Genomic DNA, 15,023 nt, shown 5'->3' with positions numbered 1-15,023 from the left:
ATCTCTGCTCTTTGGTTTGCAGTACAGCATGCAACAAATGGTATACACAGCTCTCAATACACCTGAAACCGCCACGGGCATTCTATATGCAAAAAGATGTAGAGTGTGACTACATTAGGGTGCTTCTCCCGCCAATTTCCATGCTCCCTTGGCCATCCTTCATCTGCCCGCTCCTGCCTACAACGAACTCTCGATAGATCCGGTGTAGCCGAGCCTTTTCCTCTGAACTGATACTGGCTCTTGTGCTGTCGAGTGCCTTGACCAGATGCGGCCATTCGATGACAACGTCCCTATGCTGCGTTTCTTCTTTTGTCTCAACATCGGGATGTCCGTTGTGAAGGAAGCCTTTACGCGCCTCCTTCGCCTTTTTACGGGCAAGTTTAATCTGCTCCAGCTTCGACATAATGGCGGCATTTTCAATGAGTGCGGCAGATTTGCTCTGCGGGACGAATCCATTCGACTTGGAATTCCCATGTTCCGAGCCGTACCGGAACTGAACAAAGCTGGGCGTGTGCGTTTTGGCTTCGGAACGGTTATCAGAGCCCTGATGAGGTGCGCTGACATCTAGCACATCGTGAATGGCTTCCAGTTGTGCGTTAGAGACCAGCGCTTGGAGGTCGGCACCGGAAAACCCATCTGTCCGACGGGCCACTTCCCTGAGCGCATCGTCCGACTCGGTGAGCTCGACAGATAGTCTGACTTTCTGAAATAGAGACTTGATGATGTCAAGACGGTCCTCCTCCGCAGGCATGTCGCAAAGTAAAGATTTATCCAAGCGACCGGGTCGAAGCAGCGCAGGGTCAATGAGGTCAGGACGAGACGTCGCGGCTAGAACGTAGACACCCGAAAGCCCCTCAGCACCATCCATCTGGGTGAGAAGTTGGTTCACCACTCTATCCGTCACTCCCGTGCTGTCGTGGCCTCTCTTAGGTGCGATGGAGTCGAACTCATCGAAGAAGAGGATGCAAGGCTTTGCTGCCTGTGCTCGGTCAAACAAGTCTCTGACACTCTTTTCCGAGGCGCCGATATATTTGTTCAGAATTTCAGGTCCCTTGACGCTGATGAAGTTGAGGCCGCACTCGCCAGCGACAGCACTGGCGAGTAGAGTCTTGCCGCATCCGGGGTAGCCGTACAGTAATAGACCGGAACGCAAGCGCAGAGGGCATTGCGCGAAAATAGGGGCATACTTGGTCGGGTACTCGAGAGTCTCGAGCAGAACTTTTCGCGTCTCCTGTAAGCCCCCAATTGATTTGAATGTGGTTGTAGAACTCTGCAAGGGGACATTTCGAAGAGATGCCGGCGTGAAACCTTTAAGTGCTTTGTCGAAGTCCTTTCTAGTGAGACGGACGGGCCCTTGGGTATCTGATGGAGAATCGTTGATGGAGCGAATAATGGCTTCATTCCTAGCCCTCGATACAAGCACTGTCAGATCGCCAGACATGTAGCCGTCAGTTAATCCTGCAATGTCCAGAAAGTCGAGACTCGCATCGAGAACGAAGCCACTACCCGTGCTGTCCGCCTGCTGCCGATCTGAACCATGCATCCAGGTATCGCTGTCATCAGCAAGCGCACTTCCGTTCGACGTCGGCGGCCGACTGTGATCGCTTGCGGCATCATTGGCATCTTCTATGATCACAGCGCCCTCTCTAGCGATGGATTCCATGACTCTTCGCCTTGCTTCCTTGTCGGGTGCCTTGAGCTCGATGATCTCTCTCACAACATGGCCACTAACCACGACGTTGTTCATAGAATCTTTTCCCTCAGCGGTAGCGAGCAGGACAACGTTGCTGTCCCTTGTGCAGTACTGGCGAACTATGGAGCGGATCGCCTCGCTGATTTGTCGACTCCGACCGTTATCGTTGCCGACCTGAAGCTCTGTTTCCACCGGGCATAGTCGATCGAGATCGTCAAGGACCACGAGGGCTTTGCCACCAAGCCTCGTGCCCCAGCTCGCTAACATAAAAACGCGATTGAGGGTTTCTTTGATCGTCGATATCCTGGTTTCATCGTTGACCAATTTCCGGCAGGGGTAGTAGATAGTATAGAAGAGCCCTTCTCGGCGTAGCTTCTCCGCCAGATGTTTTGCGACACTGGTCTTGCCGGAACCCATCGTGCCAGTCAGGAGAACGGAGGAGATGTGCGTGAGATGGGATTGAAGGTTTGAGAGCAGCGAATCAATGCCAACGAGTAGAGAGTCGTGCGTTGGCTGCAGGTCGTGTTCATCGCGATCAGCCATCCAAGATGGTCGAGGTTGGGGTTGCTGGAACTCGATTGGAATCTTGGAATCCACGTTCGTTATCCAGAACGTCGCCCCTTTTGGTTTTTCCTGTGACGCGAAGTCGGCGCTGTACTCAAATCTGACAATACCGCCTTCCCAGCCTTGTGGAGCTTCTAGCCCATCATAGAGTCCAACGACTATGCCATCCGTCATAGGGCCATGGAGCAAACCATTAAGGCCCTTAGGCCCGCCATACATATGCCTGAAACGTTTCGTGGACTCCTCCTTCTCGGCCTTTGTCTCGCTGCCAAACTTCAGGCCCGTGGTCGACTGTGAGCTAGATGCAAAAGGGAAGACCTTGATTTGCTGTACGTTGCCCCGTTGCAGCTGTTGTGGTGCCGCTTGGATCTTGACAACGCCACCAACAATGCCGCTGCAGCCCAGTGCTGCACATAGAGGCGAAGAAAGGGCAGCGATTTGACCATTAGGGGGGTCGTCCCATGGCTGTATGGTTGCCACCACCTTGGTGGTGGCGAGACTAGTCGCTGGTGTGGAGCTGTCCTCTGGCTGCGGCTTCTGCAAACCGGCGGGTTTTATGACATCGACAACTGCGTAACTTATGCCTCGGAACGAGTTGGAGAGCAGGGTGTCGCGATCGATCCAAACACTGAGGTCAGTGCATGTTGGCCCTTCATCAAACCACTCTTTGCAGGCAGCCTTGTCTATGGCTCGAAGGAATATTGTCGGCCGCGGCTCTTCCCTCGCACTTCGCCTTCGGACGGTGCTTGCGCCGCTACGCCTCGACTTTGATGTGCTCGCTACACTGCGATGATCGCCAGTGCTTTGAGAGCTGTTCGGCCTGATCTTCGGGGCAACGATGACCTCGGCATTTGGTGAGAGCTTAACAAATGGAACGTTTGTTGGTGGCGCGGGGTCGAGCGATACGACTTTGATGTTCGCAGTAGAGGTCGGGGACAAGTGAAGGGTGAGCAGATGGGGAGGCACTGGTGTGCTGCTGTTCAGCATGTACGCCGGGTTCGGCAGTGCTCGGACTTGTGACTGCAGGTTGAGCTCGAGGAATGTTGCATGCAACTCGATAATCTCCCAGTCCTCTGGTGTCAAGGGTTCGATGTTTATCGTGTGCGCAACTGGAGGGTCGACATGTACGGTCGCGGTGACCTTGTGGCCCTCGGACAGACCCAAAGCGCTGGCCAATGTTGCATCAAGCTCGATCATCTGGATCTCCTGGTCCCGAGACGAGCCCCTTGAGCCAGTTAGACCGTCTCGGCCGACAAGTTGCGCCGTTCTTCGCTTGCTGGGCATGCCTGTCCAGCCCACAAAGACTGATTGCGGAGCTGCAGAGCCTGACGCCCCGGCTGTCGGCGAGGGCCGAAAGCTAAGTTCGACAACGACATTCTGGACAGGCTGCAGAGCAGGTCAGACACGAGCGCAGACTGTTTGGCAAGGGGCGACCTTGCATACCGTATTGACGTTGACCAAAAGCGACACTAAGGATGGAGGGAGGTTGACGAGGCAGCTCTTCAGGTGGACGAGCGAGAGCTCGGCCGCGGTGGACTGCACGTTCTTTCGAGGAGCCATTGCGAGCTCCTAGAAGAGTCGTCGATTAGAGTCCATCGAAATAAGCTTGTAATGATGTAGCAACACAGCGCCTGTGTCGAGCGTCGTTGCTGGTCGTGAAGATGGGGGGGACTGAGAGCGATGGTTGCAGCTCGATGCGAGTCCAAGACCAAGTGCTCCCGCCCCAGACCGAGGTAAGTCACACGTGCCGACCGCGCGGTGGGGCGCCGGGGAAGGAGCCAAGGGAGCATTGACGGTTGCATACTTCCGCCCCCTCAACCCCGCCGATCCGTAGCTGCAGGACCTTCGGCGCCATTGTGGCGCGCAAACCACTTTACGGCTCGTGGCGGTGCAGACGCGCGACGCGAAAAGTCGCGTCCAGGGCATTCGTCAAGGTGCCGCCTGTCTGGGTCTTAACACCCCTGCAGCCGTTCCCAGCCCACCAATTTGCGCAGCTGCCCTGTCGCCGACTCTCAAGACTTCCTTCGCGACAACCGACTTTGCGAAGCGTGCGCCAACCTTTTCCCTTCATCCCGCGAAGTCGCACGCACCTAAAAGACTTGCGGAAATTTCCCACGACGACTGATCAGGATGGCGCTTCGCGAATTTAAAGCCCCTGTCAATTATGACACCCAGCAGAGTCAGCTCGCCCTCTTTTGGTCATGACGCTTTGAATCGCTTGCTAAATCGAGTCCAGAGGCCTTCGAGGAGTTCCTCACGGGGTTCAAAACGTCACCTGAACACACAATCGCGACCGCGATGGGCAATATAACCATCGACGAGGATGATCTCAGTGACGAGTACGACTTCATGGACGATGACGACGAAGCCATTACCCGCGGCCAACGGGAAAAAGAGCGTCGAAGGACGCCACAGCACAAGTACAAGGAAATCTTGCAGCAGCTAGCCGACCGCACATTGGACGAGATAACGATAGACCTAGACGATCTTCACGCAGTAAGGGGACTACCAAGGCCCAGTAGAATGCGATTAACCGCTAATCGATACGCAGTGGGAAGATTCGATGGATGAGAGCCTGAGGCTCGTTGACTCTATCGAGTTGAACACCAAACACTACGTCGAGATCTTGTCGCGAGCAGTGGACAACAGTCTGCCGCCACCAAGCACAGATGTCAGGTGAGACAGGTCCATCTCAACCGTCGAATCTCGAGCTGACCTCGACCAGCTTCAAGGATGACGTCCTCGATGTCCTCATGTCACGACGCCAAGCCCGAAACCGCGAGCTTCAGGAGGCTGCGGAGCGCGATCCAACCGTGGAAGAAGACAAGTTTCCCGCGGAGCTTGTCAGACGATACACCCTCGTCTTCAAGCCCAGATCGGGCACTACCGACAACCCCGCCAAGGCGCTGGCCGTTCGACAGGTTCGTGGCGACCATCTCGGAAACCTCATTACTATCCGCGCCATCGCGACCAGAGTCACGGACGTCAAGCCCATTGTACAAGTGAGCGCATATACTTGCGATAGATGTGGTTGTGAAATCTTCCAACCGGTCAACGAGAAGCAATATGGTCCGTTGACCATGTGCCCATCAGAGGACTGCAAACAAAATCAGTCCAAGGGCCAGCTGAACCCGTCGACGCGAGCGTCTAAATTTCTACCATTTCAGGAGGTGAAGGTCCAAGAGATGGCGGAGCAAGTTCCCATCGGGCAGATCCCGCGGTCTCTCACCGTCCTGTGCTATGGCAGCCTCGTCCGCAAGATCAATCCGGGCGATGTAGTCGATATCTCGGGAATTTTCTTGCCCACGCCATACACTGGCTTCAAAGCCATGAAGGCTGGCTTACTGACCGACACATACTTGGAGGCGCATCACATTCATCAGCACAAGAAGGCGTATAGTGAAATGATCATTGACCCCCGCCTGGTTCGACGAATCGAAAAATATAGACAGACGGGACAGGTATACGAGCTCCTTGCCAAGTCTATAGCCCCGGAGATCTATGGCCACCTGGACGTCAAGAAGGCTCTCTTGCTGCTTCTCATTGGCGGTGTCAGCAAAGAGATGGGTGACGGCATGAAGATCCGTGGAGACATCAACATCTGCTTGATGGGCGACCCTGGTGTTGCCAAGTCACAGCTGCTGAAGTACATTTCCAAGGTCGCCCCTCGCGGTGTGTATACATCTGGCCGCGGCAGCAGTGGAGTCGGTCTCACTGCTGCGGTCATGCGTGACCCTGTGACGGATGAGATGGTCCTTGAAGGTGGTGCCTTGGTTCTGGCTGACAACGGTATCTGCTGCATTGACGAATTCGACAAGATGGATGACAATGACAGGACGGCCATCCACGAAGTCATGGAGCAGCAGACGATATCGATTTCTAAAGCCGGCATTTCCACCACGCTCAATGCCCGAACATCTATCCTTGCCGCGGCCAACCCTATCTACGGCCGATACAACCCCCGCATTTCTCCCGTTGAGAACATCAACCTCCCCGCAGCCCTTCTCTCCCGCTTTGATGTTCTCTTCCTCCTCCTCGACACTCCTTCGCGTGAGTCCGACGAGCAGCTCGCCAAACATGTAGCATTCGTGCACATGAACAGCCGTCACCCGGATATCGGCACGGACAACGTTGTCTTCAGCCCCCATGAGGTTCGCTCGTACGTGGCTCAAGCTCGAACTTACCGACCTGTGGTTCCCGAGTCGGTTTCAGATTACATGATCAAGACATATGTTCGTCTGCGGGATCAACAGAAGCGGGCCGAGCAAAAGGGTAAACAATTCACGCATACCACTCCCCGTACTCTTCTGGGAGTAGTCCGCCTCGCCCAGGCGCTTGCCCGCCTTCGTTTCAGCAATCAAGTCTCGCAAGACGACGTTGACGAGGCGCTGCGGCTGGTTGAGGCTAGCAAAGAGAGTCTGAACGCCGAGGTTGGCACCGGTCGCCGGGGCCTCAACGCCAGCAGCAGGATCTACAACCTTGTGAAGGCTCTGGCTGATTCGGGTGCTTGCCGAGCCGACGATGCGGACGAGGAGGAGGATCTGGGCGTGGAATTAAGCATGCGAAAGGTCAAGGAGCGTGTTATTGCCAAGGGGTACACTGAGGATCAGTGGTTGAGCGCCCTTGAAGAGTATACCACACTAGATGTAAGCCCCTTCCCTCGAAACCCCAACACGACCAGTCAGGTAACAATTCATCACAGGTGTGGCAAACCGCTGGAAACGGCTCGAGACTGGTGTTCGTCACGGCTGGCAACGAAGACCAAGAGGACGATATGGACGAGTAGGGCACGAGGGATGTTAGCTACTGAATCACGCGGGCAGGATGGCGTCCAAGGGTATTGCAACTATGTAGGGAGACTCAGGCAACGGGGTGTTTGTTTAGGTCATATTTGCCACGGGAGAGTCCAATGCTACCATGTTCTTCGTCACTGCTACCATTTTGATAACGGTACGATTCGCTTTCTGTCTGCTCACCAGACGAGGTTGGGCATAGGAAGCAGTTACATGTGTCCCATTCTCCATACACGTGGTACACGATAGTGATACAGGCTCTACAGTAAGTTTACATGCGCATTGTCATGAGCGCCACCCTTTCCATCTCGCCAACGTTGCCGTGACCGCCCAAGGCCCATTTCTGGGAGACAGTCCGCGCGTTGAGCACGTCTCGCACCAGACCACTCGCCCCCCAGTACTCCATGAGTGCTCTAGCTTCCTCTTTCGAAACACCCTCGAGCCGCATGACAAAGCTGTTTTTCAAGGCGTCATACACCCGCTCATCATACTTCCGCTCGTAAGGGTTGGGCTTGGGTATTTCCTTGCTGGCTTGCCCAGCCTCCAATTGAGACAGAACAAGTTCCTGCGATGGATGGTGTTGGGAGTTGTTTTCAGACGTGGCTGCAATAATGGCTCCACCGTTGGGAAGCTCCGTCTTGCCTGACAGTGCATCGACGAACATCCGCACAAGCACCAGGTCATGAGCGTGAACCTCGTTAAACGATGGATCACGATAGTCGCTAATTTTGTTGATATGTGCAAGCCCGTCGAGTGTGAACAGAACAGGGGGCCGGCCGGGCAAGGTCAACTCCGTCCACAGCGCGTGAATGGTGGGCCAGGCGTACTCGCTCTCCTTGGCGCTGAGAGCGAGATCGGCAAGTGTCGCACCTCGCTTCAGGTTGGTCAATTTCGACCAATCCTTTTGCAGCTGAAACTGCTCAAGGACGGGCTTGTTGGCCTTGTAGATGTTCTGCAGAAGTTTGAAACAGTATACCGGTTGTGCGAACTGCATCGGGTCAGTCGTGTCCGCGATAGGAGAATATTCGGTATTGCCGTTCGTGAGATCTTGGCCTTGTGACAACTGTGAGCTACGTATTCGATATGAGTCCAGCCAAGACGGTCGGCCTACCTTCTGGAATGTGAATGACCACCCAGCCATCTAAGAGGGCGTGGGACATGGCCTGCAGTATGGCCATGCTCTTGCCCGATAGTCGACTCCCGGTCAGAACGCACTTGAGCGCCTCCTTGTTCGTTTTCGAGTCTCGCAATCTGCTCATCAACTCAACCGTCTCCTGGCGCACCAAGAAATGAGGGCGCCGAAATAAATTCCATGTCTGCGTTGTTTTGAACGCTTCAAGCGTTCTCAGCTGGTCTACCACCTGATCTGGTATGGCAAATATCTTGCCTTTGCTCGCGTCTTCTACCATGGTCTCTGCGCTCAGCTCGTCAAGTCCTTGCACGGGCAAGGCACTATTGTTGCTGAGCTGGATCCGCTTCCGAAACGCCCTGCGCTCGCCGGGATTGGGCTTTTTGACGGCCACGATGTTGGCATTTTTCTTGTACGTCTTCTTCGTCTTCTTGGGCAAATCCCGCCGGTTTTTGATCGGTGGCGGGGCCGCGGCGGAAAGCGTAGAGCCGGTTGAGAACGAAGCACCGGCGAGCACGATGGGGTAGATTCGACGCGAGACGGGGATCGAAGGCCGGACGAGGCTCCGCAGAGCGTTTGCGGACGCCATTTTGTTATTCAGCAGATCAACGTCTGCAGTTGGGGGTATTGGGAGACAATGAGGATGGTTAGCCAAGTGGCCGTAAGAAGGCCAATTGGGCCACCTGCCGGAGCTTGATTCTTTATTCGAAGCGCAAGAGACTCGAGAGGGCGTGGAAGAAAATCTCCAGCGACGCGCGCGGACGGCCCAGGGGGCCCCCACAGTTAGCGCCCATCAATCCATCAGGCATCGGATTATTTATCGCCGCTAGATCCGATATTCCTTATCGGCCTAAAAAAAAAGCCAGCAATAAAGTCCACTCCAACACAGTTGTCTGCTGCTACCTTTGATTGTTGAGCGTCCTTTACTCTTACCATACAAGGCAATTCACCAAGCTTCCGAAGCCGCATTGCTGAAACAATGGCAGCGCCCGTATCGAAACCAAAGTTACCTGTGGCAGTCGAGAAGCCAACGCCGTACACATTTGATCTCGGTCTACTTCTCGCCCAAGATCCTAATACTGTCACCCTGGATCGCTCCGCTCTTGAATCTTCCCTCGCCGAGATCACACGGGATGGCGCCCAATCTCTCATCAACCAACTTCTGACGACATGTCCTCTCAATTCCTCAAAGGATGGTGTTCTCCTGACGCTGCCGCCACCAACAACCCGCCTTCCTCGCGAAAAGCCCGTTCCAGATGCCAAACCACCGACCAAGTGGGAGCGCTTTGCTGCCAAGAAGGGAATCAAGCCCAAGACTAGAGAACAGCGCAGGAATCTCGCCTACGACGAAGAGAGCGGCGAGTGGAAGAGAAAGTGGGGTTATAAGGCGCTGAATAAGAAGGGCGAAGACGACTGGCTCGTTGAAGTAGACCCAAAGAAGGAAGCGGAAAGGAAAGAAGGCACAAGCATCCGTGGCGACGGACGCAGGGAGAGGAAAGAGAGGCTGAAGCGCAACGAAAGAAAAATGAGGAAGAACCAGCGGGATGCTACGGCCAAGTCTGGCATCAAAGGGTAAGACAGAATCTGTTGGCTATATTTTACTCCATTTGCAGTTTGCCCCGGCTGTGGCATTGGTGGCTCGGAGTTAGGAGTTGCCAGGCAGTTACGACTTTGGGACTGGGGACAGTTCGGCCTCACACAACATAATCCATTTTGCCAACTTTTGGGGCTCCGTGTCTTGACGTCAATCCCCTTGATTGCAGTCGTCCACGTCTCTCCAAACTGAAGCATCCGAAAACTTCATCTCCAACTCAGCCAAAACCTCAGTTATTGTACATCGACTCCGTTATAAAAAGGACGCTTTTCTCCAACGTGCATAAGACAGAAAAGAAGTCAAACTCTGAACACTGCCCGGGCCAAGGGTGGTGCATTAATAAGCATCACCGTCTGCTTCATTACCACCTCGCGCCCAACCGTAACTAGCTTCGAAGGAGGACAACGCTGAAGATTCGATGCAAGCGGGTATTTTACCGTCTCGAACCAAGGAAAGAAAGGGTATGAATTCTGGCATCTTGCATGCAAAGACAAACGAAACGCGCAAGACAAAAAAATCAGCTCATGAGACCGTCGCCTGCCGGGAAGACTGGTGAAAGTGCTGTCTCATGATTGCGGGAGGTATAAGAACTGTGTGACCAAGTGCTCAAGCTCTCTAGACTCGCATGTCCTGACAGCAAAGGACAGACTTGTCCTCAAAAATCGTAAGTTATTGTCGCCAAACGAGAGCGCAGTGTTATCCTCTCAAGCCATCATACCGCCTGCGGAGGATAGTGACCTGTGGAGGCATCGTGCTCTTCAAAAAATCAGAACCCGATGGGTGACAGCGGTTGAATTGGTGAGAGTGGTCGCAGATCCCTCGCAACCTGAGCTCCGTCGTGGTAACTTCGATGGCTGTCATTTGAGATAGTGGAAGTGTTTGAGTGGATGCTGACGTTGGACTTTGAAAATTGGTTGCGGTGGCCTTTTGACTGGATTGGCGCCTCCCTGCCCCCATGCGTTGAGTGCGAAGCGCTGTCTGGAGATGAAAGCAGACGATTGTCGAGATCCTCGCTTTGCGCTGGCTGCTGAGGCTCAGAGAGGCCGCGCGGAGGAGGCTGATCGAAAAGCCTGTATTCTTGCTCAATGTATTTCGCTTCACTCTTGCAGCCTTTCCAGCAATCTCTCCAATCGCACACCAGAAATTTGAAGCAGAAGGCATCAATCTTCATGCATGGCTGAAAACAGATGCAGAGGTTTCTGAAGTCCATCTTGTTCTTGTCCGAATGCGCAAGAAGGAGGCTGAGGTGGCATGTGATTGCAAATAGCAAGTAGTAATTGAATGGAGACAGATTGGAGAGTTCATCGATGAGGAGCTGAGGGACCTCTGTCGAGCCGGCACATTCCCGAGCAACTCTTTCCTGGGCTTCTTTTGGGAACAACTCATCTGGAAGTTGCCGCAGCCAGGCTTTGAGCATCGAGCCGATGATATTGATGTCGTATAATTCCTCTTCTTCGAACAGGTTCACGTCGAATTCTGCCCTAGTTGTTAGCCAGAACGCAGACGTGACTTGATGCCCGGGGGTAGATCCATACGCTCGTCAAACTTCCGCTGCCATTTCTTGATTTGTGGACCGCTCCCGGGAACTCGGTACAGGCCTTCCACGTCGCAACCCTTGTAGTTGAGATAGTCGATTGCCCGCCATGGGAAAGCGGGCATCCAAAACTCCGTCTTGTCTCTCGAGTTTTCCAGCCGTTTTGAGATGCGTGTCAAGCGCGTTTGCTCCACCAAAGGAAGGTTTATTACCTTAAGGACGTAATGTTCGTCATCAATGACAGGTTCCTTCTCTGTGGTGCTTCCGCTTCGTGAACTTTTCCCAAACAAGCCCTTACTTATCATGTCAGCAGCTCTTGTTGAAGAATTTCTCAAGCCGCTAAGAAATGTTGACCCGCCCCCGTTGTCTCGTGTGGTTGAGGGTGGTACATGGCGATAGTCTCGTTCGCGACTGTTGTCTTTGCCCTGTCCAGCATCCCGCCCAACAGCCCGGTCTTCGGACCGATTTCTAGTGGTCGAGTTCATCATATCTCGAAATGCTCGATCCTGGGTGACAGGTGCGGTCCTGAGGGGAGCCGAGTCCTCGTGAGAATCCGCTCTGCTAGGTGCACCAGGCGGCATGGCGGTGGAAGGTTGGGGACTGATGCGGCCCTTGTTCTCGCGCGCAGATTTGGTGCGGCTGAGTATACCAAAGGGATTGGATTTTGGTTTTTTGCCCGGGGAGGGTATCGGAGCAGGTTCGTGCTCGGCTGCCGTTGAGGAGAGTGAGAGCTCGGAACGGGACGGGAGCGGTGTTGCCGGCTTCTCTAGCGAACCTTGTGCGTAAAAAGAGTTTGCTAAGCGGTTGATACTGTTAGCCGGCTGTCTTTGGGGACGAACTGGAGCGACCTGGCCTAGCTTGGGCAAGGTTCCGTTGTTGAACAAAGGCAGAGTTGCTCTATTCTGGTACGCACCTTCGTTTTGACGAACGCTCGTTTGATCGCCCTCTGTCGCCAAAGACCGATCCCGCGAATCCGTATTTGGTTGCGTCACCGGTAGGTTGAGTAGCTGATTGGAGCTCTTTGACGACTTGGCGAAGTGGAAGAAGCCGCTCTTGGTCGATTTCTTGCTGTCGGAGGCTGTGGATCGTGTCACTGGCTGGGGGACAGGGGCGTGGGACGCCGGAGGCCCGGTCGCGGAGACGGGCGGGCGGTCGTCACGGGCAGACTGTGATCGCTGGTGGTGCGACTGATGTTGATGATTCGAGCTGTCGCTGGGTGGCAGGGCAGGCTTCCCCGTTTGCGGCCTCTTAGGGGCAAATCTGCTGGTGAGGGGGGAGGAGCGGTGCGAGGACGAGGACCTGGAGTCGGCGGGCGACAAGCCTTGCGTCGTCACCTCAGTGGCTGCGGGCCCGCTGTTTGCAATATGCTCCAAGGCATTTGAGTCTGCCAGCATCAGCGGCTGCGGCGTGGGCTTGCGTCCCATCTCGAGGGGATCAGGGCGCTGGTGTGCGGACCGATGCCGCAGGGCTGAAGTGGCAGTCTCGACTCGACAGCCTGGATTACAACAAAGTAGCAGGAGGTGTTTTGCCTGGTTTGACCACAGCTGGGCCTGACTCGGACCCGGGGCAGCACCGAAGCGCTTGAAGTCGAGCAATGCGCGAGGTGTTTAAGGGGTGGGTCGTTGGCGGTATTGATCAAAGAGTTGTGGCTGCGCCGTTCTCACACTTGTTCGCATGCAAAGCGCCTCGGCCTGTCGCGATTGCAGACTGGTACTGCGGCGGTTGAGGCAGAAGCTGCTTGGTGCCGCGGTGATTGCGGTCGGTTGGGGATGGTGATGGGACCTGGCTGGTGCTGTTGTCGACGGAGTGCATGCCAGAGGAGATGATGATTTGGGTGGCCGAGTAGGGAAGTCACTTGAGGTAGGTACCTGAGCTAGCGCCAGTTATTACCGGGCGGTGGGGTGTCAGGAGGGGAAGGTGGTGGTCGAGACGGTCCGGAGGGACTTTGTTGGAGGTACAGAGTGCGCGGCGAGTTTGGTACTGCTAGTACTTAGTACTACTTTTGCAATGCGCTGGTTTGCATGGCCTGTGGCGCTGAGACGAAGGGCAACCCCTCGAGCACACGAATAGCTGCCGGCAAAGGGGCGCTGTCTCGTCTGCCTCCCTTTGGTGAGCGTCCACGTCGTCTTCTTTGCGGACGGCGCCTGTTGGATGAGATGGCCCAAGCGCCCAGCCCTCTAAGGGAAGCGCGGCGCGTGCTTAGGCTCCTTGGGCAAGGGGCGGCAGCACCAGGGCACTATTGCCGGCTTCCACTGTCACAGCCTCACCTCCCAAGGTGAAAGGCACTTCGACTGAAGCACACCGGGCAATGAAACATGCCTAGCAACGGTCACTGGGATGCAATTGTGCAGCAAGTGCGAAGGGAGACGGCATCAACCAAATTTCCTGTTCCCGTCAAACCCGTCCATTCCTCACGCCGCCTCCTGGTGGCACCGTGCTCGCCCGCCGACGGAAACGATTGAGAGGGGTTGCCGAGCACGCTGCGCCCGTCCGCTGCTTGCGCTTGTGCCCTTCCTGCCTTGGTGCTCCGGCCTGGCACAGCGCCCGCTGTTCCAGCGATCTGAAACGCGCTGTCACACCAAGTGCTGGGGCCGTTGGGCTTGCACGGTGGCAGGGGTGGACCCCTTGCTCAGGGGTTCGCGGCGTGTTCACTGGCTGCCCTGGGGCTCCACGGTCCACGCGGGTCGTCATCGCTGGTCTCCAGGCGCGGTACCTGGCAGCCCGGGACAGATTTGGCGTTTCGCTGGCGAGGAGAAGCTTGGGGTGGGCTGGGCGCACGCACGGTGGGTGCGCTGGCAGCCCTCGGCGCAACGGCTTGGCGGACATCATTGACACCCGCTCCCAGTACCGGGGACCGGAGGCGCGCGTGCGCCGTGTTTTAATTGAGCTGCTGCTTTTGAAACGACAGGATCATGGACATCGCGAGCGTGGTCGCCTGTCGGCTTCAGCGCTATTTCAACCTCGTTGCTCAGCCGCAAACCTGCCTCGTGAGCTTGGAGGACCAGAAGTGCCCGGACTCAGTCTACATCTTTGCCCCGAAAGTTACAAGGTTACCTGTACTTGGCTTTGATCATCATAGGGGATTCTGAAGTATTCTCTTCACAAGGCGCTGATGTTCGCCGACAGGCACTGTGCCAACGTCGTCGAAGCAGCCAGGCAATGGGCACAGCGAGTCTAGACGGGACACTCTGCCGCGACACCCGACGCGCCGCCTGCATTCCAGCTTTATCTCGTACGAGTACGAAGTCCAGGACTTGTGCTATCCAAGGCACTTTCAAGGTTCCGCGGCATCGCGGGCTGAAGTAGAAGCCTTCAAGCGCAAATGTCGACTCCTCATGAGAATAAAGCGATCTCCACTCCGGTCATCGACAAGCTTATGCAGACCCGCACTGCTTTGGCCTGCTCATGATCAGAGCGTGGCAAGCAGGATCTCGACATTAGTAGTAGGACCCTGGGCTGGGCTAGGCGTCTGATTCAACCAGGTACTGGATTAGCACTGAACTGCGAGGTACTCAAGGCACCTTTCCACCTTGCCTACTACCTTACGTAGAGGTACCTAGTAGTAGCACTACGGTACGAAATACCTTGGGTTCCGATTTGCTGAGCAGGCATTTACTGGCCTTTCTCTAGTATACTAGAGGCATTATTCATACGAGTAGATACTAGGTAGGTATATACGTAGATATTTCGTCCCTACCTTCCACCTTTGCCATACC

General features: G+C 55.2%; 5 protein-coding genes across 5 annotated transcripts; 2 read left to right on the top strand and 3 right to left on the bottom strand.

Moving 5' to 3' along the window:
• Positions 1 to 2: 2 nt before the first annotated feature.
• On the bottom strand, positions 3 to 3,941 carry PEX1 (Peroxisome biosynthesis protein pex1). Its single transcript, XM_047982076.1, has 2 exons — positions 3,701 to 3,941; positions 3 to 3,643 (listed from the first exon to the last, which is right to left on the bottom strand). Exons 1-2 carry the CDS (start codon positions 3,815 to 3,817, stop codon positions 110 to 112), a joined length of 3,651 nt encoding a protein of 1,216 aa, XP_047838037.1. The 5' UTR covers positions 3,818 to 3,941; the 3' UTR covers positions 3 to 109.
• Positions 3,942 to 4,223: 282 nt separating this feature from the next.
• Positions 4,224 to 7,331, top strand: mcm7 (DNA helicase). Its single transcript, XM_047982075.1, has 5 exons — positions 4,224 to 4,436; positions 4,494 to 4,753; positions 4,809 to 4,933; positions 4,983 to 6,903; positions 6,960 to 7,331. Exons 1-5 carry the CDS (start codon positions 4,388 to 4,390, stop codon positions 7,041 to 7,043), a joined length of 2,439 nt encoding a protein of 812 aa, XP_047838036.1. The 5' UTR covers positions 4,224 to 4,387; the 3' UTR covers positions 7,044 to 7,331.
• On the bottom strand, positions 7,117 to 8,903 carry JDV02_001172 (uncharacterized protein). Its single transcript, XM_047982074.1, has 2 exons — positions 8,162 to 8,903; positions 7,117 to 8,103 (listed from the first exon to the last, which is right to left on the bottom strand). The coding sequence occupies exons 1-2, from the start codon at positions 8,766 to 8,768 to the stop codon at positions 7,322 to 7,324; spliced, it is 1,389 nt and encodes a 462-aa protein (XP_047838035.1). The 5' UTR covers positions 8,769 to 8,903; the 3' UTR covers positions 7,117 to 7,321.
• Positions 8,904 to 9,082: 179 nt separating this feature from the next.
• Positions 9,083 to 10,038, top strand: RRS1 (Rhodanese- sulfurtransferase). Its single transcript, XM_047982073.1, has one exon. The coding sequence runs from the start codon at positions 9,159 to 9,161 to the stop codon at positions 9,753 to 9,755; it is 597 nt and encodes a 198-aa protein (XP_047838034.1). The 5' UTR covers positions 9,083 to 9,158; the 3' UTR covers positions 9,756 to 10,038.
• JDV02_001170 (uncharacterized protein) lies at positions 9,743 to 13,130 on the bottom strand. Its single transcript, XM_047982072.1, has 3 exons — positions 12,221 to 13,130; positions 11,309 to 12,103; positions 9,743 to 11,249 (listed from the first exon to the last, which is right to left on the bottom strand). The coding sequence occupies exons 1-3, from the start codon at positions 12,729 to 12,731 to the stop codon at positions 10,540 to 10,542; spliced, it is 2,016 nt and encodes a 671-aa protein (XP_047838033.1). The 5' UTR covers positions 12,732 to 13,130; the 3' UTR covers positions 9,743 to 10,539.
• Between the last annotated feature and the right edge of the window lie 1,893 nt (positions 13,131 to 15,023).

The sequence above is a fragment of the Purpureocillium takamizusanense genome, chromosome 1, assembly GCF_022605165.1.
Source record: "Purpureocillium takamizusanense chromosome 1, complete sequence".
Taxonomy (NCBI): Eukaryota; Fungi; Ascomycota; class Sordariomycetes; order Hypocreales; family Ophiocordycipitaceae; genus Purpureocillium; species Purpureocillium takamizusanense.
The sequence above is the reverse complement of the archived record's forward strand: the minus strand, read 5'-3'. Positions and strand labels throughout refer to the sequence as shown.